The sequence below is a fragment of the Cydia strobilella genome, chromosome 16, assembly GCF_947568885.1.
Source record: "Cydia strobilella chromosome 16, ilCydStro3.1, whole genome shotgun sequence".
NCBI lineage: Eukaryota > Metazoa > Arthropoda > Insecta > Lepidoptera > Tortricidae > Cydia > Cydia strobilella.
Genome location: NC_086056.1, coordinates 9,536,325 through 9,561,335, shown reverse-complemented (window position 1 = coordinate 9,561,335; position 25,011 = coordinate 9,536,325). Strand labels below are relative to the sequence as shown.

The 25,011-nt window shown below is 38.4% G+C and overlaps 5 protein-coding genes across 6 annotated transcripts in view; 3 read left to right on the top strand and 2 right to left on the bottom strand.

The window, feature by feature from the left end:
- LOC134748293 (luciferin 4-monooxygenase-like) overlaps nt 1-1,498 on the top strand; it is a 126,899-nt gene extending 125,401 nt beyond the window's left edge. The window contains exon 9 of the mRNA XM_063683039.1: nt 1,242-1,498. Within this exon, the coding sequence (XP_063539109.1) occupies nt 1,242-1,370 (129 nt within the window). The 3' untranslated portion in view covers nt 1,371-1,498. The remainder of the gene's footprint in view (nt 1-1,241) is intronic.
- LOC134748306 (CCA tRNA nucleotidyltransferase 1, mitochondrial) overlaps nt 1-25,011 on the top strand; it is a 240,801-nt gene that overhangs the window by 105,101 nt on the left and 110,689 nt on the right. The window lies entirely within an intron of this gene.
- On the bottom strand, nt 1,589-5,334 carry LOC134748314 (3'(2'),5'-bisphosphate nucleotidase 1). Of its 2 annotated transcripts, XM_063683071.1 has the most exons (6): nt 5,074-5,334; nt 4,639-4,758; nt 4,411-4,555; nt 3,937-4,041; nt 3,281-3,567; nt 1,589-2,380 (listed from the first exon to the last, which is right to left on the bottom strand). In XM_063683071.1, exons 1-6 carry the CDS (start codon nt 5,191-5,193, stop codon nt 2,117-2,119), a joined length of 1,041 nt encoding a protein of 346 aa, XP_063539141.1. In that variant the 5' UTR covers nt 5,194-5,334; the 3' UTR covers nt 1,589-2,116. The 2 variants fall into 2 exon arrangements, with proteins under 2 accessions (XP_063539141.1, XP_063539142.1); XM_063683072.1 differs by lacking the exon at nt 3,937-4,041 and having other exon boundaries at nt 1,595-2,380; nt 5,074-5,332.
- On the bottom strand, nt 6,028-17,545 carry LOC134748332 (protein suppressor of hairy wing-like). Its single transcript, XM_063683099.1, has 10 exons — nt 17,209-17,545; nt 16,832-17,119; nt 16,019-16,169; nt 15,271-15,380; nt 14,453-14,640; nt 13,195-13,331; nt 12,511-12,719; nt 11,579-11,740; nt 8,493-8,621; nt 6,028-7,759 (listed from the first exon to the last, which is right to left on the bottom strand). The coding sequence occupies exons 1-10, from the start codon at nt 17,380-17,382 to the stop codon at nt 7,547-7,549; spliced, it is 1,761 nt and encodes a 586-aa protein (XP_063539169.1). The 5' UTR covers nt 17,383-17,545; the 3' UTR covers nt 6,028-7,546.
- LOC134748650 (TRAF3-interacting protein 1) lies at nt 20,670-24,272 on the top strand. Its single transcript, XM_063683445.1, has 6 exons — nt 20,670-20,916; nt 20,998-21,115; nt 21,268-22,364; nt 22,438-22,596; nt 23,143-23,354; nt 24,052-24,272. Exons 1-6 carry the CDS (start codon nt 20,782-20,784, stop codon nt 24,206-24,208), a joined length of 1,878 nt encoding a protein of 625 aa, XP_063539515.1. The 5' UTR covers nt 20,670-20,781; the 3' UTR covers nt 24,209-24,272.

Sequence of the window (25,011 nt, the reverse complement as noted above, 5' to 3'; positions counted from 1 at the left end):
GGTAAAAGATTATGCGTGCAACACGAGAGCAGTTATTTTACATCTCGTGTTTTTGAGTCCCTCGCTACGCTCAAGATTCTACCTTAGAATCTTTCGCTTTCTCGGGACTCAAAATAAACACTCGCAAGAAAAACCAACTTTCCTCTCTTGTTGCACAAATAACTATTTACGGCGCGCATGTCATGTAGGTATCGATGCAAACGCCCGTTTGTATTCGCTACAAACGCGCCGCAAAAAGAGGAGTAGGGCACGCGCGCGTGTATCGCGACAAACTCAAACCAAAGATAGATATAACTCCGTAATAGATGGATACAGTCATAGAGTAACTTATACTAGAGCGGTACTGTCATAGTAAATTTTGTAACCCCAGTAAATTCACTGCCATCTGTCGACACACTTTAAAACTAAAAATGAAAATTTATAAAAATACGATAGAATGTATTTAAATATAGATAAATGATTTTTTTTGTTTGCATTAATTATTTTTATGATTTTGACCCATGTTCTTTCACTGATATGCGTTAAAATTGTTAAATAACAAACGAAACCGTCAACGCCGTCTATACGACTGTTGGCCAAAACTAGTAGCGCCCTCTGAACGAGAATCAAATTTTCTTGATTTTCGAGGCACGTTTTTTCCTTAGACTATATCCATCTATTACGGAGTTATATCTATCTTTGATACAGTCTAAGGAAAAAACGTGCCTCGAAAATCACGAAAATTTGATTTTCGATCAGATGGCGCCACTAGCTTTGGCCTACTCTCGTATAGAGGGCGATGACGGTTTCGTTTGTTATCTATAATTTTAACGCATACCAGTGAAAGAACATGGGTCAAAAATTACTCAAAATCATATAAAAATAATTAATGCAATTAAAAAAATGATTTATCCATATTTAAATACATTTTAACGTATTTTTATAAATCTTCATTTTTAGTTCTAAAGTATGTCGATAGATGGCAGTGAATTTACAGTGGTTACAAAATTTACTATGACAGTACCGCTCTATCTTATTATATCCTCTTTGCTCAAACAAACTGCTTCGTGGAATGAAAAATGCGGTGTGCAATGTCGCTTATACTCTGGCAAACCCCCTTTTTTAGTAAAAAAAGGCGCGAAATTCAAATTTTTTATGGGAAGTCAACCCTTCGCGACTACATTTTTTTAATTTACTACCTTTTTCTACTGACGGAAATGGCTTGCCAAACTATAATACTTACCTCTTCTATTTCTTTTCAGGTTTCAACGGCCAAGCATTTGAAGGGAGGTGTTATATTCCTCGACGACATTCCCAAGAACGCTTCTGGCAAAATCTTGAGGCGAGAGTTGAAAGTTTTATTAAAAACGCATAAAAAGAGCAAGCTTTAGTACAAATAAACCAAAGAGATTATCTACATGTGTAGTTATTTTGTTTTAAGAGCTTTGACATTGTAATTTTTTGTCACGTGATTATAATTTATTGTAGTAATTAAAACTGCCAAATATACTGTTACCAGTAATTTATTACATTTTTTTTTATTATCATGTCATCATAAATAATATATTACGTAATTATCTCTGGTGAACCATAAAGTACGTCTTACGAATATTTATTACCCCCTCTCCGTTTTTTAACTTTTTTAACCTCGTAAGGTCAAGCCTTAACACTCATTGCCAGGCCAAAATCAAAGTGTTAATATCCCCAACCAGCCAAGGGGGATAGGTAAGTATATTATAAATTTGGCAATTGGCTTGTTTGTGCGTCTACTTGTGAGAAGTTTCAGTCCATAGCTCCCAAACGAATAATTATTTACTTAATCCACTGTTTATAGTAATTATATCAAGAATATTAGTCAATTTTTGTCAAGGAGTTTTGCGAAGGAGGAGCTAGTTTTCAACGTGCAGTAATAATTGAATAAAAAGGCCAGAGCACACCGGCTGCGTGTGCGTAGATGTGCACGTGAGTGTGCGCTGAAATGATTGAGCCGCGCAAGGTGTATACCGTTTCTCATAAGGATCTGTATATTACAAACGCCCACGCACTCGGTGTGCATAGGCCTTAAGGGCAATCAAATTTAGAGTATCGTGTGTAGAGGTTTGGCCTTACGAGGTTAAACGTGTGACATAAATCGTAGCTATTTGTTGGCAAGAGTATCTTTCAGTTCCTGTGGTATCCTGTTCAGGGCGTAGCTGTGCAATTCATCGTTGACGGCAGCTAAGACCCCGGTCTTGTTCGGCTTAGATGCCGAGGCGCCGTACTTGTAGAAGTTCCCTAAGATATCTGTGAGCTTGCCCCCGGCCGCTGACAATACTGCTTCGGGGGCGCATGTGTCCCACTTCTTGCATCCTGGGCTGGCGAATACGTATACTGACGCTTGGCCTTCCAACAGTTGTAACACCTAAAAATAATAAAAAATGTTGCACGATAATGATCGCCTCAATGCTGTTTATAATATCTAAGTGGATAAAACATTATATGTTGTAGGAAACATGTAAACAGGGATGGCGTTGTTTTGTCTTAAGTGTCACACGAACCTATTCTAGTTGATGTTTGTTTGTTTGTAGATATACACGTCGTCCCAAGACTATGCGCGAAGCCGCGAACGCGAGTGTGGAGATTCCCAGACGAAGCAAGTAATTTTTTAGAAAATCTTTGAATGCAGTATTGAGTATTGCTAACTTTTAAAAATAACAAAGTCTTATTTCAACAAAATATCCTATCTACGATATTTAAGGTACTTTCCCTTCATGTCCCATAGTTTTGCGACGCCCTGTATGTTACGTAAATCATATATGGTGCCGGCAATACGGCCAAAATGAATCATTTTTGATATTAACCTTAATTTTTAAAAAGTAACCTTTAAAAACGTTTCAATGTGGCCGTTAAAAGCGTTTTTGATTGACGAGGCATTCTTTACTTTACGGTAATAGTTACCTATTTACGATACAAGTGCGGAAAAGAGAAAATTCGAAACGAGTGGCGATAAATTAAAACACGACCGCAGGGAGTGTTTTAAATCGGCACGAGTTGCGAATTACTTATGCCAAGTACTGTCTTTTCGATTTAAAATGAGCGCGTAATTCCTTTTGTATGGGAAGCAGCTCTTTGACGGCGAGTTCGTGTGACTCTTAAGTGGTAAAACGATAAAAAAAGGTGTGGGCTCTGAATATTTTTAATATAGAAGACTTAGACTAGATTTTTTTTTTATTAATTTACCTTTTTTTTCTGCTAGTTACCAGCTTTACCAATGGAATCCCAGTAGTTACCACTTACATAGTTTTATCAAATTAAAACCCACCTTGTATCCTGCACCTCCAACCCTTAGAACCTGAGCAGCATTCATGACCTGTAATGCCTTTTCAACCACAGGATTAGAATGGCTTCTAGTTGTGGTGATGATCAAGGACCCTGGAGGCGGCGCCGGCGTGAACCCTCCAACACCTATCTCGGACAGCCCCCAGATAGTTCTACCCATTTTAACCTCCCCTCCGGTTTGATTTTTGAAAAATGGCTGGTGAATCACTCCAGCTACTGGTTTCTCATTCACAGAGATTCCAATAAGAACTGTCACATGTTCCAAGAATCCTGCAACAATTTGTCTTTTTTAGTTACATTTGTAGTAATTCAATATTGTATGAAGTATGTGCACACATTTAATTTTCCTATAATAAAGTATAAAAGCAAGTTTGGCTCATGCAATATTACTTATATGGCATAAATCATGCAGTTACGGGATGTAATTGAAAATGGTTAGATGTGTATAGGAAACAGAAAGTTTGCAAATAAAACATGTATGCCTGTACTTGCCTGTAAATCTACATCCTTGAGAAGGGTGGTTACAGACAAAATAAATAGAAAACCAAAAAACACTAAACTATATAACATGAACTATGAAGTTAGTATTTCGAGGTATACAAAGAACAAAACCCATGAAATTACAATTTTTTAAATTACCAAAATTTGAATGAAGTAGACTTAAGTACCACTTCATACTGATAAAAGGGTGGCTCAAATACATTTTCCATCTTTCCCAAGGATCCCTCTTCAACATTAGGGCACCTAGAATTTATAAATTATTTATTGTAAAGCATGTACCTACACAGTTTTGCTGTACTATGCTTATCATTAGTAACTACATTAAATACTGAGTGTGACATCATACCAAATTAATGGTTTTTAATACCCTTGTATTTAAACCTATTTTTATCAGATTTTAAGATAAAACAAATAAAATAACTGAATCAGTTGCCAAATGTAGTAACTAAAGAAATGCTTAGCCTGGTAGAATTGTAGATACTAATTTAGGATAACTTTAAAGTGTTGCAGTTGAGTCACCATCATCCTTCATGCAGAGATTGCTGTAAATCACATGGCGCCTTAGAGTAGAGACCAAATCTTTTTTATCAAATATATGTTACATCAACCTACCTTGAGTGTACTCGGAAGTTCCATCAAGGGGATCAACCCACACAACTATGTCCTCCTCCTTGACCCCTTTGAGGCTAGCAGGGCACTCCAGACCCAACACCTCTTTGTCTGCATCAACCACTATCCAGTCTGGTGACACCTCACCCTGAAAATGGAGAAACAAGAATAAGGAAGGACTGTACATTAGCTGGCAAGCTGGCATACAATGTCAACAGATAAACTCCTCACCTCTTCCACTGAGCTATCTTCCTCTCCAATAATGCTTGCTTTTGGATACTGTTTGGAGAGGGATGCAACAATACACTTCTCTGCAGACCTATCTGCTTCCGTCTGATAGTCATCCTTTCCCTGATCATAAGAAAATATTATTTATATCGTAATATATAATCATAATCAATATAATTTTAAATTATGCTATAAAACATGCATTACAGTTACTAAAACGTATTATTGATGTAATACCTAAATTTACAGTATTAGCTTTTATAACGTTATCAAATTATTATGATTGTAAAGATAAGATTTTTTTATTGTATGATGTAATGCCAAGAACATACATCAAGGCCAAGTGAATATATATGCCGATATTATTATTAATATAAAAAAGATATGGACGCGATGGGCAAATGTCAAATGAGCAAGGCATGGCTCATAAAAACAAACCTTTTCAACAATGCCCAACTCTCCTTTGCTCATCACATCTCTCACTATTTTCCCAGCTCTGCCAGCAACTGACACCGAAGAAGCTAATAACCTTACAATAAGAGGAGCGCTGACGGACATTTTGGCTTTTTTTTTATTTTACTGAGTTACGTTTTAGTCAGGCAGAACTAATTGCATGCAGAAAACTTTTTCTCATCCACGACACAAGTGGGTGAGCGAACGGTACTTCGCCAATTACAAACAAACGTCACGTCACAGCTGATAATAAACGTCAGTCTTCGCGGACACGGGCAACACTAGAAAGCCAAGGTGAGTTCCGGTCCCTTTTAAAAACGCATTTTAGTGTCCTCGTGATCAAGGTGGTCGAAACCCAAATATGCTTCCACCGGGAAGTAACTGTCTCATTTCGGGCGTAGACGGAGAGAGTCATACTGTCTTTGTCTTGCACTGGTGCTGGCGCCCAGAAGAAGGGGATGAGTTTAGTTTTTTTTATTCTTATTTACTGACAAGATTTGCTTGACCAACTATATATTAGCAAGTTTGAAACCCTATTTGTATTTACTTTATCTATTTATTTCATTGATGAAAGGAACTTAAATGTTTTAATAATAATTCAAGGTGTCTTTTTTACAGCGGATGATATAAATATAAAATACTAAAGCCTTTTGGTTGTTTTAATAGAGAACGCTTTGCATTATCCACTTGATTTTTTTTTATACTACGTCGATGGAAACAAGCATACGGCCCGACTGATGGTAAGCAGCCTCCGAAGCCTATGGACGCCTGCAAATCCAGAGGTGTTACATGCGAGTTGCCGAGAGCCTAACACCACACCCTCCATGAGCACCGGCAACCTTACTCGCCGGCAGGCGGCAGGTATTGGTTCTTGTTATGATTTTATTTAATTAAAGGTATATATATTATTTAATATAATAACTGTAATAAGACGCACCGTTATTATATGTAAATGTTTATTAAGAATAGTGATAAAAGGCACGATATAGGTGATTTATACCTATCTATTAAAAATAAATGTAGACAAGGTTTTTCAAATTGATAATATAGCTCGCAATAAACACATATTATAGGAATCCACATCTTACTAAAGTGAGTGGAGGAATAGTAACGTTCTACAAGGTTTATAAAATATTTTGCTTTATCCAAACTTTTAATAAAATGTAATCTTTTATATTCTATTATAACAATGATTATTTCTATTTAAAATATATTGATTCTAGTTTAAACTTAACTAGCTCATCTTAAACATAACTTATACAACATGGTAATATTAATTTGTAGTTTCTTATAATATTATATTTTATTTGTTCTTTTATCTCATTAACCTTTCAACACCAAACATGTTTCCTTATGTCGGGACATATAAAATTCATAAACATTTTATTACTGCGAACTTATAAAGTTCAAATTCAATATTTATTCGAGACATGTTTGGTATTTATGTTTAAACAGTAAATCAATTATTATTCTAAACCCTTAAAAACAAAACTTCACACTTCGATTACAGTCTAGAACGTTTGTATTAATTACAAACACCAAACCTATTGCAAAAATATACTTTTACAACTTGTTGGGGTAGAGTCTTTATTTACTGTAAAACTTACCATAATTAACAATCTGTGTCATCTCATCATTAAATATGATAAGACAGAACAGTGTATAATAGATATGTATATGTGTGAGTAAAATCACTTTTCAAGGCACAATTGTTTTTAACGAAAAAGAAATGGAATATAACATTTAGCCGAGGTGCCCAAAAATATCACGCACTCTCCATAGAGGGCGTGTTTAGATATTTGTGAGCACTTTGGCCGCTCCGATACATCTGATGGCGACTATACAATAAAATGCGCGTATTTTTCTGAATATTCACTACTCAATATTACATACAATATTTGGTTGATTGTAATGATTGTATACACATTTAGCCCTAAAATTATGATTAAAATGAATTTCAACTCTGATATGATGCTATGCTATGATATTTATTTTCAACTCTATTCTTATTGCTATAAGGTCTAAAGCCCGGCCTGCATCAACATGTGCTAACGTGCTGATTATTCTGATCGAGTGCGTGTCCAGCATACGTGCGATATTATCATCCCCGATAAACTAGTCGCAGACTCGCTCGCTGTCAAAGAGAACTATCTCAAAATATAATTTAGAGGTCGGCAGTTCAAGCCCGATTATAGTACGGCCGAACTATGCTCATCGCTCTGCCGCAATGTTGCCCTCTCCGGACAACACTGCTCTACTCCTTACCTCATATTGCCGGTCCTTTGACTCGTGACAAAAAATCGACAAAATAGGAAGCGGCGGGCATGACGAGGAGCACGACGAGTAACGTGGCCACACTAACTCTACGTCTCTGCGTACTTCCCATGGCACTCGTCGAGTGTGTGGCCAGGGTATTAGAGATCCGCGGGTGACCAGCGCTGTTAACTGTCGCAATAGCCTATATTTCGGCGGCGTCGGTGTCGGCGACCTGCGTGAGGATGTGCTTGACGATCTGGTCGATGGTGTGCGTGTCGAGCATGCGCGCGATGTTGGCGTCCTCGATGACGTAGAGGAACAGCTGCTTGGTGTTCTCGCGCAGGCGCTGCACGCGCGTCCAGCGCGACCGGTCGGCGGCGCGCGCGCCGCATTGCTCTATCACCTTTTCTAGGACCTACGGACAAAGTGTGTGTCAATATTTGTGTCGTTTTCAAGCAAAAAGGTACCACATTGTCGCTTGCCATAAGGACAGATTACTCATATAATAATACAAGCAAATTTCGTCCTTATGGTAGTTATGGTAAGCGACAAAGTGGTACATTTTGCTTGAAAACGTCACATATCCACTATACATACATAATAGTCATACGTTATAAGAAAAAAAAATAGTTGTTGATTAAAATAACAGCAATTTAACTAGTTAATAGCTTTGCCGCTTGATAATCATAGCGACCAAACAAGGTGAAATGGCGCTAAGCTAAGACCATCTGTTAATATTATTATTTTCAAAGCCACTCGCGGGCTGAATATTACGAGTACTCCAGATAATGGGAACTTAAGCACTACTGTATTAGTTAAAATCTCACTCGTTCAACCTACTCGTTTTTATGAGACTGGCTGTATGAATTTTGTAAACAATTATCGCAACAAACGTGTCAACACCTTGACATTGGCAAATAAATCCACCTTGCTTAACGCCAATGACCGATATATCGGCACAGCAGGTCCAACGCCAAAGACCGATTAATCCGCCACAGACCACAGAGCAACATAGACCTACGTTCATGTGCATAAAGTTCAATTTCAGTTTTGACACTGGTTACGTGGCGTCCGAGTGACAGCTTTTGTTTTTGACACGGCGTCGAAAAGATTAAGCAATTAATCCAGAAGGAAAAAAAGGTGGTCACCACGTCGACGCTCTCGTCGGGCCAGCCGAAGCACTCGAGCTTCTCCATGTCGATGAGCTGCGTCAGCAACTTCTTCAGGCTCTCGGCTAGCTCCCCCTCCGACATCAAAGGATTCTCAGTCTTTTCAATCTGTAATTTAATTTTTATTTTAAAAACTTTCTTTCTGCACCGAAAAAAGTACGACCTGGTATAGTATCTCTGAAGAGGAGTAATGTAATGCTGATAATAATGCCATCTCTGGGTTATGCTGGACATCTATTCCTCAGCCGTGGTGCCCTGCTGAGCTAAAAAGCGGTATCTCAATTGAAGATTGAATGCAAATAAGTACCTTAAATTTTAATCATAACGTTCCATTTCAAGTTCACTCGTTTTTGAGATACCGCCGTTTAGCATAAGGAGGGCTGAGTGTGGCTAGATATCATTCTTGTATGGTAGAAAACTAAATATACCAAACAAATATCTAAGCAGGTAACTTAATCGTATTTAATTAAATCTAGAAGAATATTATTTTAATAAAAAATGTTTTGATAGTGTTACTAACCTTACGTTGCAAATGAACTAGGAAACAAATTAAATTTGAATCGTAAAAGTAGTTTTTTTTTAATATGTAGCGCAAACACCGTACAATGACAGATTGACGTATTATGACGAATAAAAAAACCAAATGACGTTTGGTTTGACGGGAAATTTTGAAATTATTTCTAAGTTGGTTTTTAATATAAATTCCGTTTAAACATATTTTTGATCAGATTTATGTTAAGATATTAACTAACAGCGTTTCTTTATATCACAACCAACCTTGTGAGTTGTGCTCTTACTCATTCAACCAAACCAACGCAGGCAAGATGAAAAACAATGGCGGCCGGGCCGCGCCGAATCTGTGTACCTTCTTGTATGTACATCGGTACAAGGACAAGGTAAGTAAATTTTCGAGTATACCTATATATATAGTGCTTCGGAACATTTATTTATTATTTCATCTTTATCAAAAGCTTTGATAGAGGCTTCGGGCAAAGCATATTTATGAAATATTGGCGATGGAACAACCGTTGAACTAGCACCATTCTTAGTGCCCGTAAGGTCCGTCTTTAGATACACGTTGCTCTGATTATCATAACTAAGATACTGTTTTCCGTGACTAGGTCTTAATCTGATAAATCAACTACAACCTGCCAAAATTGGAAAGACCTACATCTAATGACAAAATCCAACCACAATACGTTTACCTTTGTCGACATTTTACATGAATTATATCCTGATTAACTGATTTCTTGTTACCTAACAATAAATGTGACAATAGCACACCCTTAAAATGCATGCTCAACACTTGTCCTGTTTCGCTATAAAATAATCTTTTTATAATTTTAATAACATCTTAAATATATTTTCAGGTATTAAAAAGCTTCCAGAATAAAGTTGCGACACGGCAGGTATCGTGCTTTTCTTCGATAAGTTTTTCGATTTTGTCAATGGCAATTTCAGTGAACCAAAAAAGGAAAAATCTACCTATGCGCTGTAACACCCAGATAACCGCACCACAAATTTTGGTTAAAAAGCTGGAATGTTCTAAAAACTATTCTACTAACTAAATATGCGACCAAAATTGGATCTCACTGATTTAAACTTTCACGATTTTTACTCATTATTATTCAACAACGACGGGACTCTATAAAGACGGTATACACTCCTTTATCCAAAATTGCAGGAAACCTCTCAAACCTGAGGTCACCGAAGGACGTTATCCCGTTCCAGTCACCTGGCGTTTATAAGATCGATTGCAGTTGTGGTAGTTCCTACATCGGGAAAACGAAACGTACCATTGCGGAGCGAGTTAAGGAGCATATCCCAGCTGTCAAGAACCGTCAGGTGAACAAGTCTGCCGTTGCTGAGCATTTACTAGAGTCAGGGCCAAACCACTGGATTGAGCTTCACAACCCTAGAATACTTTCTACAGATCGTGGGTTTTATAGTAGAAAAATCCGTGAAGCCATTTAAATCAAAAAACATACAAATTTCAATCGAGACGAAGGTTTCAAGATCTCATCCACATGGAACCCAGTCATTAGTAAGTGTAAGCGAAAACAAATATCGAAAGTTGAAAAATCGAATATTGTGAGTGTTGTGTGTCGACCCGGTGACATCCCTAGTGCGCAAAACGTTCAAGTTAATAAACAAGACCAAGTGCGGGTAGTTCGAAAAACTCGCGCGCCTAGATGTTGATGTCAACTTTAGCCAGTCTTCTCCGAGACCACGGGGACAACGCCGTCCTTGAAACGTCGGAGGTAAATTTAAAACTTATTTTACGCGATTAAGTCCCGTCGTTGTTGAATAATAAAAAATGGATCTAAATTAAATGAATAAAAAGTTCAATCAATGAAGCTTTCCAAGTTATTTTAGGATCAAGAAGAAGAAATGGAATAGGTTGTCTCTGATTATTATTTAAAACATAGTCAGGAAATAAATTGTTACATACTATATTTATATACCTACTCGCTGTTAAGTGTGTGTGTGTGTGTGTGTGTGTGTGTGTGTGTGTGTGTGTGTGTGTGTGTGTGTGTGTGTGTGTGTGTGTGTGTGTGTGTGTGTGTGTGTGTGTGTGTACATGTGTGCGTGTGTGCGTGTGTGTGTGTGTGTGTGTGTGTGTGTGTGTGTGTGTGTGTGTGTACATGTGCGTGTGTGTGTGTGTGTGTGTGTGTGTGTGTGTGTGTGTGTGTGTGTGTGTGTGTGTGTACATGTGTGCGTGTTTACTGCATATACAGTCTCATTAGTTGAGAGCAGGACCGCTAGGGGCAGCACTAGTAGAGACGTGAACGTGAAATGTCCGAGAGTTTCTCATCTATTACAGTAATAACATATACTAATCTATGAGTACGACTTCGATCTGTACGGATATTTGGAAAACCCCATTAAACGACAGAAAATTAAAGTTTTCGATGATTTGTGTTCTTTTTATTTTAACATTTTTAAAGCAAAAATGAAAATTAAAAAAAAATATATCGGAAAAGATTATATTACCTTGAATAGATTTTCTTTTGTCGCATACAATAAGGTTTGTTATTGGATTTATTAAGAGGGTGGCACAGTACCTTGAGCGGCACGTCTATGTCGTCGGGCTCCACGTCTTGCACGCCGCCGTACAGCACGCCCTCGCCGTAGCCCTGCAGGATGCGCTCCGACTCCGCGTCCAGCACGTTTAGGATCGAGTCCATCTCTGATTTCTTCACACGGTCGATCTTGTCGCTTGTGCCCTGGGGATAAGACGCGTTATTGTTTGGTTGTGGTAGATAATATAATAAGAACATGTTTAACCAAAATATCTCTGGTAGGCTATCAGTAGGTACTAGGTACTGGATGTCGTGACGTGCAAAACCACCTCATTGCAAATCATTCCAATACAATTCCAATCATTCCAATTCAATTCCAATCATTCCAGTACAACGTAACAATACAGTACTACTCAATATCGATTGTAAAACATCGAAATTTTTGTGTTTCAGATCAGTTTGAAATTTAACCTGGACGTCACACTAAGTCAAAATGTAAATGTGGTTCGCGCAATTAACAGGCTTATTATCGTTACTCTATACAGTACTATAAAAAAATCCCTAAGAATATTTTTTTGCGATTTTTACGATGGCATACGGTTCGGTGCAACTGGGTTTAAGTTAGCCCTAACAGGGATGCGCACGACGCCAAGTACTCCGTTCCGGCGTGTTGCCCCCACACGATACAAATAAAAACGCTGTGTAATCGCGCGGGAGTAGTTCTCGGATTCGAAGAACTCACCAGCACGCGGCGCACGTGCTGCAGGTGCGCGCGGAACAGGTCGGGGTGGCACTTGCGCACGTGCTTGACGAGCTGCTCGCCGCGCACGTGTACATGCAGCTCGGGGTACTACTCACCAGCACGCGGCGCACGTGCTGCAGGTGCGCGCGGAACAGGTCGGGGTGGCACTTGCGCACGTGCTTGACGAGCTGCTCGCCGCGCACGTGTACATGCAGCTCGGGGTACTACTCACCAGCACGCGGCGCACGTGCTGCAGGTGCGCGCGGAACAGGTCGGGGTGGCACTTGCGCACGTGCTTGACGAGCTGCTCGCCGCGCACGTAGGCGCGCGCGTTCACGCAGTACATGCAGCGCCGCGGCCGGTCCAGCTGGTGCGTCATCACGTGCCGCCGCTGGTTGATCTCGTTGTGGAAGCGCTTCTTGCACACGGCGCATTGGAACGCTGCGACAGATGGAACGGACGTTTTTAAACGTAGACACACTCAAAATAACGGTTATCACAGTAATGCGGATCTGCATGCGTGAGCAAAACATCGTTATGCATGTATATAGCGTTGTCGTACTCGCACACCGGAGCGGCGTGCTGATCCGCAATCAATGTGAAGCCCACCTAAAAATAACAAAGAGGATATCTAATTTATTTATCTTGGGCTGGAAATGCATGGCCCCTCAGTTTTTAATATATATTTTATTAAGGACCGTGCGTATTGGAGGATTACCCACCGTCTGGCCTAAATCGAAAACTTTTACTTGACATTGATCCTTCTCGCCAATAAACAGAGTCAACAGTCATGCACGCTTCCTATAGCAAAAAAGTCGTACAGGTATATTATTTGAATTTGCGTCCAATTTAACTAGGCACTGTTAACGATACGTTTTTTTATTGATTCGCTCACACTCTTTCCCTTTATACTCACGTTTCTCATCTAAATGAGTCTTCACATGATTGGTGAGGCTCGCTTCACTGCTGAATTCCTTCTTGGAGTACGAACAGGCATCGTATGGGCACAACAGCTTATCCAGTCCCAGGTGCTCGCGCTGGTGGATTATCAAGCTGGAATAAGGGAAATTGTTTATATGCCTAACTTCCTTCACCCATTTTGTAGAAATTTCAAATCAAGTTTTACATGGTAAGATGAGAAAACCACATTGAGCAATATTCAGTGTCCGAAACATAATATAGGTAATTATGGTAGCATAATAATTATACAAGTTAAGTTTTTTGACAAAAAATTCATGATACAAGCTTATATATACATATACACATACATATACATTGATTGTACAAAACACAAGTGTGGATGTAATAGGCCCAATTATATTGCATTGTCATATTTGTCATCCAATTTACATATGCGTGCAAAATTCAGCTCAATCGGAAACCGGGAAGTGGGTCATATTTAACATGCAAGATTTGATTACAGACAGACGGACAATGGGACAGATGAAACTAAAAATAATAAAATTAAGACAATTTTGGCTGCTGTGTCTTTGGCTCTCCAGCTATATACGCGGGTCGGTTTGGAAGCATTCACGGGTAGGACTTGCATTTCATCGTGTTGGTTTTGTTTAATCAATCTGTATTCTGTAAGTACAACTGTCCGAACACCGAGCTTATGTCCAGGGTGGCCTTACGTGTACTAGCAGTGAGCTCAGTATCCACACACCTGGCTTTGGAGTTGAGACCTGGCGCGCGCTGGATGTACGGTACGGTACGACAGGCCACAGATCGCGCACTTTTACGTCTTGTCCTCACTTGTATAGTTAACGCTATCTCTACTGAGCTCGTTCACTTACCTGTACTAATAATAGCATTCTGTTAAACAAAAGCCATTATTTCTTTTGTGCGAGCGCGTGGCCAATTGTGTGTGAGCCTCAGGCACAAAGGCCACGCGCTCACACAAAAGAAATAATGGCTTGTGTTTAACAGAATGCCATTGTTAGTACAGGTAAGTGAACGAGCTCAGTAGAGATAGCGTTAACTATACTAAGAATGAACACAGGATACACACCTGGCTTTGGAGCTGAAGGTGCCCCCGCACTTGCCTCACATGTTGCCAGTGTGCTTCATCAGGTGGCGCTGCAGCTGCGAGCGCTGGAAATACGACTGGTTGCAGATCGCGCACTTGTACGGCTTGTCCTCACTTGTACTAAGAATGAACACAGGATACACACCCGGCTTTGGAGCTGAAGGTGCCCCCGCACTTGCCGCACATGTTGCCGGTGTGCTTCACCAGGTGGCGCTGCAACTGCGAGCGCTGGATGTACGACTGGTTGCAGATCGCGCACTTGTACGGCTTGTCCTCGACGTGCACGAGCACGTGACGACGGATCACCTCTATCGTGTAAGTTGCGTAGCCACACTGTATTCAGAACATGATGTTACAAAATCCAGTACGCTTTTGTGAAGTACATACAATTGATATGTCGGCGGCCGATCGTAAAGTTCCTGTGTAACGTTTTGACGTTGACGGTAGTCACATTGAACCAGTAGATAGGTAGGTTAGGTTCATTAGGTTGCTTCAGATGCCCGAAGGGCAAACTGTCCAGACAACGATTTTCACGTTTCACGATATGCCTAGGAATTTAATGATCTGTCTGATTTTAGGATCGGCCGCCGACAGATACAACAAAACAACAAAAATAACACATCCGACTCCTGAAAACAAAAGTACCCATGGAACAAACTACATACACAGGATCTAGTCATATGTATACACAATAATAACAAAATGGATCATACATAATACTATCACTCAGGTAATTAATTATTACAATTGGGTACAATAACTACATAGATTGATGACGAAACTACACAACTGGGGATACACTTATTATTACAACCCAGCCAACCCTAATTAGCAAGATAATTGTTTTACTTACCCTTTACAATCAATAGCAGCAGAAGAATAAAATACTTAGTGGATCATTCAAGCTTACAAAACATATTGAATTATCAACTCTATAACATTGCAACTAATAAGATAACTTACCACATCACATTCATATTTTTTTTCTCCATGGATTTCTAAATGCTTGGCCATAGCAGCTCTAGAGCTGGTCACTTTGCTACAGTGATCACACTCAAAACAGTTTTTTGGTTCTGTAAGAAAACAAAGTTCTCTTTAACCCCTAAATGTATGATTTTTTTTTTTTTATTGGAAAAAATGCTATTATTTAGTTACTAAGCTTTTTTCTGTCGAATCTGTGAGCTGTCAAATGTTTTGTATACATTTGGCAACAATATGTATTTAACACTTTCGGACCAGCAACTTCAATTAAGTTGTTGTTAAGTACATATATCTATAGACATTGCTGGACCAAACATATTAAAACTGTTAAACTGTAAAACAAAACATAGAACCAACCATAATAAACCTGTTAAACTGTAAAACTTACAGTTTGCAACTTTGCAATCCATAAACTTCATAAAAAATACAGTTTCAATCTTGGAGAAAGCTCAGCTCAAGTGAAGGGAAGTCAATAGTTCAATAATGACATAATACTCGTATGAGCTCATAATTTTTGAATACTGCATAATTATATTTCTTTTAGTTATAAAAAGCAAATAATATTAAAAAATGTTACAATATACAAAACTATCTAACTATCTGTCTATATTTACAAAACTCTTTTTTTTTTCTGAATGACCTATTTAGATCATATTAGTTTTAACACAGCAAAGTATAAGCACAGAAATACTAATATATTTAAGTTAATAAGTAATTTTGTAATGATCACCTGAGTGATTCTTCTGGGTGTGAATGATCAGCTTGGAGAAGTTCTTGGTGTGGTAGGTGCAGTGTTTGCAATGGTAATTGTTCTTGTTGATGTGCTGCAATCGGAGGTGAACTATCAAGTTGTCCTTGCGTGTGAATGAGGCATTGCAAATCTGAAATAAATGTTTATCGGAATCATAGCTTCTGTAATAAATGAATAATAAATATATAAGACATTATTACACAAATTGACTAAGTATCAATGTAAGCTCTATAAGGCTTGTGTTTGTGAGCTTAGACAACAATATAGGTACCTATATAATCTACAAATACCTAAATAAATACATAGAAAATATCCATAACTCAGAAACAAATATTTGTGATAAACACAAATAAATGCCCTTAACAGGATTCAAACCCGGGACTTCTTGCTTCATAGGGAGGGTCACTAGCTAGCTAGCTAGGCTAGGAGGCTGTTAACTAAAGGATGTTGGTCTTTATGGATGGATGATATTTTTTTAAACCGGCCAAGTGCAAGTCGGACTCGCACACTTAGGGTTCAGCACCAATACGCAAAAAACGGCAAAATAATCATGTTTGTCATATGGGAGCACCACTTAAATATTTATTTTATTCTGTTTTAGTATTTGTTGTTATAGCGGCAAGAGAAATACGTCATCTGTGAAAATTTCAACTGTCTAGCTATTACGGTTCATGAGATACAGCCTGGTGACAGACAGACAGAGGAGTCTTAGTAATAGGGTCCCGTTTTTACCCTTTGGGTATGGAACCCTAAAATTAGTTAATTATTAATCTAAAGAAATAGATAACTTACTTCACAAGGGAACATTTTAACTCCCGATCCATCACAGCCTTTTTGAGCAATGTGGCGTAATACATGGGCCCGTCTGACAAACTGCTTCTTGCAATGCTCACACTCAAATATCTCCCGCTCATGCACATTTGCAATGTGCTCTTTAAGGGCGCGGTGGTTTGGGCAGCGGACATTGCACTGCTTGCAGTCCACTGCCGTTCGGAGCTTGGAATGCTCCATCAAAAGATGTTTGGTGTAACTATTCTCAAATCTGAACTTCTTGGTGCATTGTGTGCAGCTGTACACGGCCTGTTATAAAAGAACACGATAAAATGATAGATATCTCAAAGATAAATAAAAATATCTGCAGATATAAAACTTTGTATCACAATGTTTACCTTTTTGGGATCAAGATCCTTAAGTTTAGATAGCTTCTTCTTACTGCATACACGTAAATGTTTCAACATATCACTCCTGCACTTCAATACAAGGGAACAGTAATTGCATTTATTTTTAAAAGGAACCTTATTCTTAGAGCCCGGAGGTCTTCCCGTTTTTTTACCTGGTGGCATGATTACTTAGCGGATCATCTGCTCCTTGATCAATGGATATTTACAATAACACATCCAGTTTCTCTCCTTAGCTAATTTTGATATTACTTTCGCTCAGGCGCTGGGCTTGGAGTTGGCTTGGTATAGGGCTTCGGGCTGTCGAGTTCGCCACGTCACGTCAACATAATGACATATGTCAAATTATAACCCTAGCCCATAGACCTAGCATTACATAGATGCGGCCTACCGCGTGCGCCCGTAAGGGATAGACATAGATGACGTCATAAACGTGGGGACACCATATTGGTAAAAATTACCCCAATATTTGATATCACGTTGGGGCGATTACCCTGGAGGCAAATTTTGACGGTATTAAAATTGTTGAATAAAATGTCAATGGGCCGTTCTTTTTAGGCGTATGAACAATGAAATACCTCCTATAATTCGCGCAGGTGGTACAAAACTAAACATGTTTAGTAAATAAAATGTATTATGAGTTTTAATTTTATGAAATCACAAATCACAATCACATTATTCACACCAATTAATATACACCACATTTAATCTTCACAACATTTGTTTATTTTATTTTTTGGAATTAGAAATACGAAAAAACTTAGAGGTCAAAATTACCCATAAAATTATGATATTTTCATCTGGTATCCCTAACATGATTGCTATGCAGCTAAATTAAGAAGAAGATTAAAAACGGCTGACCTCAAACTCGTCTGAGTAGCTGACATATTACCACAAACAACCTACGTAATTTGGGCGGATAATTTTACAAATAATGTTTTGTTAATTTGCGTAAATAATTGTGATATTTTTATTGAAATCGTGATTCTACATTGCTTTGAGTGTAACGTAATTTAACGATGTTATTCTCATATATTGCGTTAAGAGGAAGGTGTAAAATACCGTACTTACGTGTGAAAGGATGTTCTCATATTTTTGCTCAGAGCGGCTATTACAGCTGATTACAGAACAATTCACCATTATTTTATCAATTCAAAACGCTAACCATCACTATGTTTTATAAGAGAAAGCACAATTTCATAGAAAACAACAATAATTAAACAAGCAACAAACAAGCATGACATGTCATGTATTTATTTGTTTGCCACAATTTCGGTTGTGGCAGCGGTGGAAAAGTGAAACTATGACAAAGACAAAAAGTAATATATTGCTCTCTGTCACTACTCCTGAAAGATACATAACACTATCCCGTTCGGTCATTTCGCCCCACCCCTCATGACCGATCCATGTTATACTAGATTCATGCCCTAGCCGCAGGCGTTCGGAATTTTTATTCGGTTTCCGTTCGGAATGACAGGTGGGAACGGAACGTCGCTCTACAAATGAAGGCTAACGCGTATGAATTCGCCGCTAGGGGCGCTAGTGTAGATGGTGGTCTTTTCCAGACTTCGAAATGTCACTTGTCACTTCAATGACTGACAGCTGTTCTTTAGTCTTTTGGACCACCATCAACGATAGCCGGACTTCCGGTTCGAGCGCCATCTTGATAGTTAGCATCGTGATTAATTACTTTGTTTTTTGCTCATTAATATTGTTTAAAGTGTAATATCGATAGCTTATTATACAGTCAACTAATGTGGTAGTGTGCAGTCAATGGAGAATTAATTTTGAAGCGCGTTTAACCACCATCTTGGAGTCAACGGCCGGTAGTCCACGTGCTTCTTGTAAAGTCTAGCTATCGATTTACAAGAGCTAACAAATCACCGTACACTGTCTTGTACAACCGTACAATTTTTGTCGTTTTTAAACCTCTTAATACCTTGATACTGGCGAAATAGCCCACTGGGCTGAAGCCATAATTTTAAAAGAAGAAGAAGAAGAACAATAGCCATGGAGAGCCATAAAGGAGCCAAATCTCTATGTATGAAAAGTGTCCTCAAAAAACAGTAATTAGGCGGCGCCACCATACACCGAAATACTACCAAAAACAACCTACGTAATTTGGTCGGGTTATTTGTTGGTTCATGTTATACTCATGTCCCAGAGCCTAACTAGCACCACCGGAGAGATTAGGAACTATTATTTAAAGCTGAAAACGGTCACTTTTGCAACAATTCTGCCATAAGAAATTGGCATCCTTTCTATACCATCCATAAACGATAGCCCTCATTACAAATACATAGTGCTATCTCGCTTGCACGTCATTCCGTACGGAAAATTCCGTCTGCGGCCAGGCTAAAGGGCTTATTACCAAGGGCCTGACACTCTTTGATAGAGAAAGATAGTCCTATTGCGATTCCTATAAGAGGAAAGAGAAAATAGTGCCATGCTTTGTCCTTATCACCGACCGGGTAGCATCATAGGTAGGAAGCGATGGCGTAGTACCGAAATTTATAAGTGAAAGAGAAAAAAAATCCTATGCTGCCATAATTTTATATGAATATTCTTTCTCTTACCCCCGGTCGCTCGGTGGCGCGTCTATAACTACTTTTATATACTATGTCTATGGCTTATTACACTTTGCTAAATTTAGTGACTAACAAGAGGGACGCCGCTATACGTAAGATGCGATAAGAGATACATCCTATCGTTTCTCACGTATAGCGGCGTCCCTCTTGTTAGTAAATTAGGATAAAAAAGAGTAAAAATTAAAAAGTGGCAACACTGTAGTGTCGTCCCTTTCAAATCAATTTAAGAAAAACGGGACAGTGTTGCCACTTTTTAATTTCTACTCTTTTGCCAGACTGTAATAAGCTCTTAAAGAACACACCATTGCACAGTACCAAGGTCATTGTGCGACGCACCCATAAGTAAGAGCGAGAAAGCGATATCTCTAGTGCAGAAACGTATCATTTTCTGCACACCTTTTAGAACAACAATGACCCTCTTTCAGAGCATGAGAAATGAAAAGGCAATGAGGGCTATCCTTTTTTTGCTCACCAGTTGGCGCCTCTGTTGATGGTGGTCCAAAAGACTATGAATGGTATAGAAAGGATGCCAATCTCTTATGGCAGAATTGTTGCAAAAGTGACCGCTTTCAGCTTTAAATAATAGTTCCTAATCTCTCCGGTGGCGCTAGTTAGGCTCTGGGACATGAGTATAACATGAACCATATAATAACATAAGGCAACAAATAACCCGACCAAATTACGTAGGTTGTTTTTGGTAGTATTTCGGTGTATGGTGGCGCCGCCTAATTACTGTTTTTTGATGGACACTTTTCGTACATAGAGATTTGGCTCCTTTATATAGTCTCCATGGTTCCACGTAAATACACGTCGCGAACACAAATATTACTATAGCAACGAGAAGTAAACAAAGACATGCCAAAGTCATTTATGATACTGATGATACTCGTACTGTTCTTGCCAGGTAGTTAGGAAAGAAAGTAAAGAAGTTAGATAAATTGTAGGTACATTGCCTCTATATTCTCAATTATGAGAAATGGAAAAGGAACTGGATCCAAGTATAATCAAATCCACTCAAACAAGTCTTGGAAAGTACGTGAAACGCCCACCGTTGAGTGATAAGTTATTAAAGAAACCTCCGTTTAGATTCTTACATGATATTATAACGACGGTATGTATTGATTATACTAATAGGACGATGAATCAAACGTAATAAGTACTCAATGGCATCTATGTAAATATAATTTTGCAGGTTTTGAAGACTACTGGATTTTTCGAAGGTCTATTTGAAGAAGATGAACTGGTTTCCGATAATGTTAAGGATAGAGAGAGTAAAATATTGTTTCTTAATAAAGTTATATCGGTGGTTGGTAAGTCGCTTTCCCTTCCCCTTTCAGATGAACACAATACATAAGAACAACAACACATCAACAACATTGTTTCATAAGACAGATGTCTATTGTAGATATTTCCTTTTTATTAGGTATTAATCTCTTCTATTAATCAATTAATTTTCCTACAGGTTTAGCCAATGGCAAACCATTATTGGTAAAGCCATCCAAAGTAGTTGCAGGGCAGGAACCTGATAAAACAAATGAGCTGCTTCAATGTTTGGCTCAAGTTCTTGACAAAAAAATATCCTCTGATGAAGCTGTAAGAAAATATAAGGAGGGTGCTAAACTGGCACAAACAGTGGATATCAAAGCTAAGGAACCTGCAAAAGCTGTTAAGAAAAGTACAGAATCAAATAAACTAACGTCAAGAAGTAATGAAAAATTGACTAATCAGAAGAAAGAGAAAAGGGATGGGTCTTTGGTCAAAAATGGGACGAAAGAAAAAGTAAGCAAATCAAAAGACAGAGAAAGTACGATCAAGCAAGAATCACCTCCAAAAATATCAACACAAAAACCAAAAGTAATAAGCAAAAAGGCTTCAGTTGAAAATGTAAATCAGCAGCCTGATATTAATACCCAGCCTAACAAGAAACTGTCGAAAGCATCTAGTAAAGATTTAATTAAATCATTAGATAATAAAGATGAAGACCAGGAAAAAAATCGAAAGGAGTCAGAAACTGTTAAATTACAACCACAGTCCCAAGCACCACAAGAACCTGAGCCAGAAGAACTAGTAAAAGAGAAGCTTGATACTTCTTACACAATTGCAGACACAGACTTAAATTCTTCATCATCTCAAGATTTATTAGAAACACGAAATAAATTTGCAGAAAACCAGGAAAATAATCTTAAAGCTCCTTATTTCCCTGACCCATTAACTACTGAAGAAGACCATAGGGACACACAAGTACAAAACGAAGAAAAAGTAAATGAAAATTTGCAGGAGAAAAAAGAATTAAGCGTGAACAAAATACAGAATAACATAAAAAAAATTCGACAGGACAGTGTGGAGACTACAGAAAAGGATAACGAAAATAGAGTTACTTCAGCAAATAAGAATTCAATAGTGCCTAGTCAGCCAGTCAGGGCAAAGAGTGTGAGGCCTTCATCATCAAGGCCTGGTGCGCCGCGGTTGAGGGACAAACATAGTGGAACAGCACAAGCTTCTGATAATCTACTTGTGGGTAAAGTAAACATCATCACTGAAAACGCGCCCAATGAAGAGGCAAGTAGATATGGTACCTAAAGATTTTATTCTTATGTATTCCTACACATTCTTATATTTGAAATTGTTTTAGGAGGAAGACTCAAGCATCATTATTGTAGATCAACCACAATCCTATAATGCATCTGCAGAGCAACCAGACCAGCTGGCATTAAATCAACATGGTCACTTAGTTCAACAGATTTTGGATTCACAAAAAGAGTTTTCTCAAGTCTCTGGCAAAACCGAGATTGTAAGGTTCAAAGACTTGTTTTGCACACCAGGCCGTTTTCAAAAACGTTATAGAATCAAGAAACCTTATGACAGGGTTTAGGTATAAAACTATAGAAAATAAATCATGCGTCTAATTTCTTCGCATTCTGTCATGAAAAGAATAAAGAGGGACATACCTAATAACTATTTACAATGCATATGCCCTGAAAGTGTCTTTACCAGGTAATACCGTAAGCACAACTTTCTAGTCCGTACACTACGTACCTGCATAAAATTATAATGTTAATCTCGAAAAACTCCAGCTATGTTTCAGTGACACCACTCGTGTTCCCAACCAACGTGGTGTACCACATCAACACGGTACTTGTTTTTTGGCCATGTACTAGAAAAGGTACCTCGTGCAAGGCTTATATGGATCATATTGGATGCATATATAAAGAGGGACTTTCTGAGCATATGCATTGAAATTGGAGAAAGTGGCTTTTGATTCCAACACCTTCTAACTTATGGAGTCTGACCGAGTTGAGCCTTTGTAAAGATATGACTTTTTTTATTTCAACATTAGGAGTGGCAATTTGGAGCCCAAAAGGCGCGAGAAGCATCAAATCAGGAGATAGAGCAAGTCAAATTTAACATTCAAGCTGTTTCGCGCGCTGCGAATCCACTAGGAAAGCTTCTTGACCACATCCAGGAGGACGTAGAGGTGATGCGTCAAGAACTGCAGCAATGGACAAGAACTTATGATGAAACGTCTAAAGAACTATCCAAGCAGAAGGCGTAAGTTAACCTAGATGACGGCTTCTCCTATTAATTATACAATGGAGAGAAGTAATGTACAGTCAGCAGCAAATAATGCTAAACAAGCGAAGAACACTCAAGCTTTTATAACTATGTCGTACATAATTAATTTCGAACATTTTGCCAGCGTAGAAACTTATGCTGTTGACTGTACTGTGCCACCTTAAATCATATGTTTGTTATTACGGTATTCCCACACTGCAGCTATATAAAGCCTGACCAGTAATATATGACCATGCGGAATTTCACTGGAACTAATGTTTCATACTAAACTGAACTGTCACCCTATACATGAGAATAACAGCGCCCTCTTGACAATGATCATATATTACTGGTCAGGCTTTAATTTTATAAGTGTGACAAAAAAAACCGGCCGTGCGAGTAGGACTCGCGCGAATGGGTTCCGTCCGTACCATTACGCAAAAAACGACAAAAAAATCACGTCTGTTGTATGGGAGCCCCACTTAAGTATTTATTTTATTTTTAGCATTTGTTGTTAAAGCAGCAACAGAAATACATCAGTGAAAATTTCAACTGTCTCGCTATCACGGTTCATGAGATACTTACAGCCTGGTGACAGACAGTGTTTACCCTTTGGGTACGGAACCCTAAAAATTTACTATGTTTATGTAACTGCTGTGCGGGCGCCATTGATATAAAATTTCTTCTTTTTCAGAGCTAATGATGATTCTTTGCTACCCCTACATACAAAAATTAAAAACCTAGATGCAGACATAAAAGAAAAACAAGACAAAATAGATGATCTAAAGATCGTTATACATAAAAATTCGTCTAGAATTGAAAAGCTACTAGCAAATGGGAGTGTGCAATAATGTTAAATATTTTGTATATTAGTTTATATTCCCCTTTATATTAATAAAAATGTAGATGTAGAAACCATCGTTTTTCGTTATTTATTACTAACTGTTCATTTCATAATTATATTTTTAATACAGTTGCTCAAAAAGTTCTACTTTTCGTGGCTGTTTAGCGTGCGGAAAGTTGGTTTTCGTGAACTAGTGCTTTTTACTTTTCCAATTTTTTTAAATTTATACTTGGGCCAATTCATGACTACTTATTGATAGGTGTTAAGGCGCTTCGCGCAGTTTTTGGCCAAAAACTGTTACTTTTTAGAGCTTATAACTTCTAAATGAGTCAACCAAAAATTATGAAAAAAATATATATGCATCTTCACTCTATGGACAACAATCGCAACATTTGACTTTTTTCCTGAAATTTGTAGTTTCACCGAAAAAAAAATAACACGACAGGCCGTTTTGCGGCTAACTTTGCTTATAACTTCTAAACGGCTTAATCGATTAAAATTATTTTTTAACTAACAAAAATGTTTTAACAGGTTCTACAAATACAACATAGCTTTTCTTAATCAAAAAATATTTTCTTAAGAAATCGAACGTTTTCCCACATTTCATGCGTATGCAGCCTGAAAATGGCGTGGCCGGCACCCGGCAGTCGTGTGCCAGCTTTGAGACGAGGAGGCTGTGTCGCTCGTCGCTCCGTGCCTTCCTTGCACTATGTTCGCTTATGCACAAGCAAAGTGCTATAATATCGGAGTTATTGTGGCCAAAGAATAAATAACTGCAGAGCGCTGATTTGGTTGCGACGCGCATTAGCG

What these genes read in the sequence shown, in the direction of transcription:
- LOC134748650 (XM_063683445.1), top strand. Translation starts at nt 20,782, where the DNA reads ATGGAAAAGGAACTGGATCCAAGTATAATCAAATCCACTCAAACAAGT. An exon ending in TCTCTGGCAAAACCGAGATT is followed by an intron (nt 22,597 to 23,142) that starts GTAAGGTTCAAA and finishes TTTCAACATTAG; the next exon opens with GAGTGGCAATTTGGAGCCCA. An exon ending in GAACTATCCAAGCAGAAGGC is followed by an intron (nt 23,355 to 24,051) that starts GTAAGTTAACCT and finishes CTTCTTTTTCAG; the next exon opens with AGCTAATGATGATTCTTTGC.
- LOC134748314 (XM_063683071.1), bottom strand. Translation starts at nt 5,193, where the DNA reads ATGTCCGTCAGCGCTCCTCTTATTGTAAGGTTATTAGCTTCTTCGGTG. An exon ending in AGTTGGGCATTGTTGAAAAG is followed by an intron (nt 4,759 to 5,073) that starts GTTTGTTTTTAT and finishes TCTTATGATCAG; the next exon opens with GGAAAGGATGACTATCAGAC. An exon ending in AACTTCCGAGTACACTCAAG is followed by an intron (nt 4,042 to 4,410) that starts GTAGGTTGATGT and finishes TATAAATTCTAG; the next exon opens with GTGCCCTAATGTTGAAGAGG.
- LOC134748332 (XM_063683099.1), bottom strand. Translation starts at nt 17,382, where the DNA reads ATGCCACCAGGTAAAAAAACGGGAAGACCTCCGGGCTCTAAGAATAAG. An exon ending in TTAAAATGTTCCCTTGTGAA is followed by an intron (nt 16,170 to 16,831) that starts GTAAGTTATCTA and finishes CATTTATTTCAG; the next exon opens with ATTTGCAATGCCTCATTCAC. An exon ending in CCGACGAGAGCGTCGACGTG is followed by an intron (nt 7,760 to 8,492) that starts GTGACCACCTTT and finishes CTTTGTCCGTAG; the next exon opens with GTCCTAGAAAAGGTGATAGA.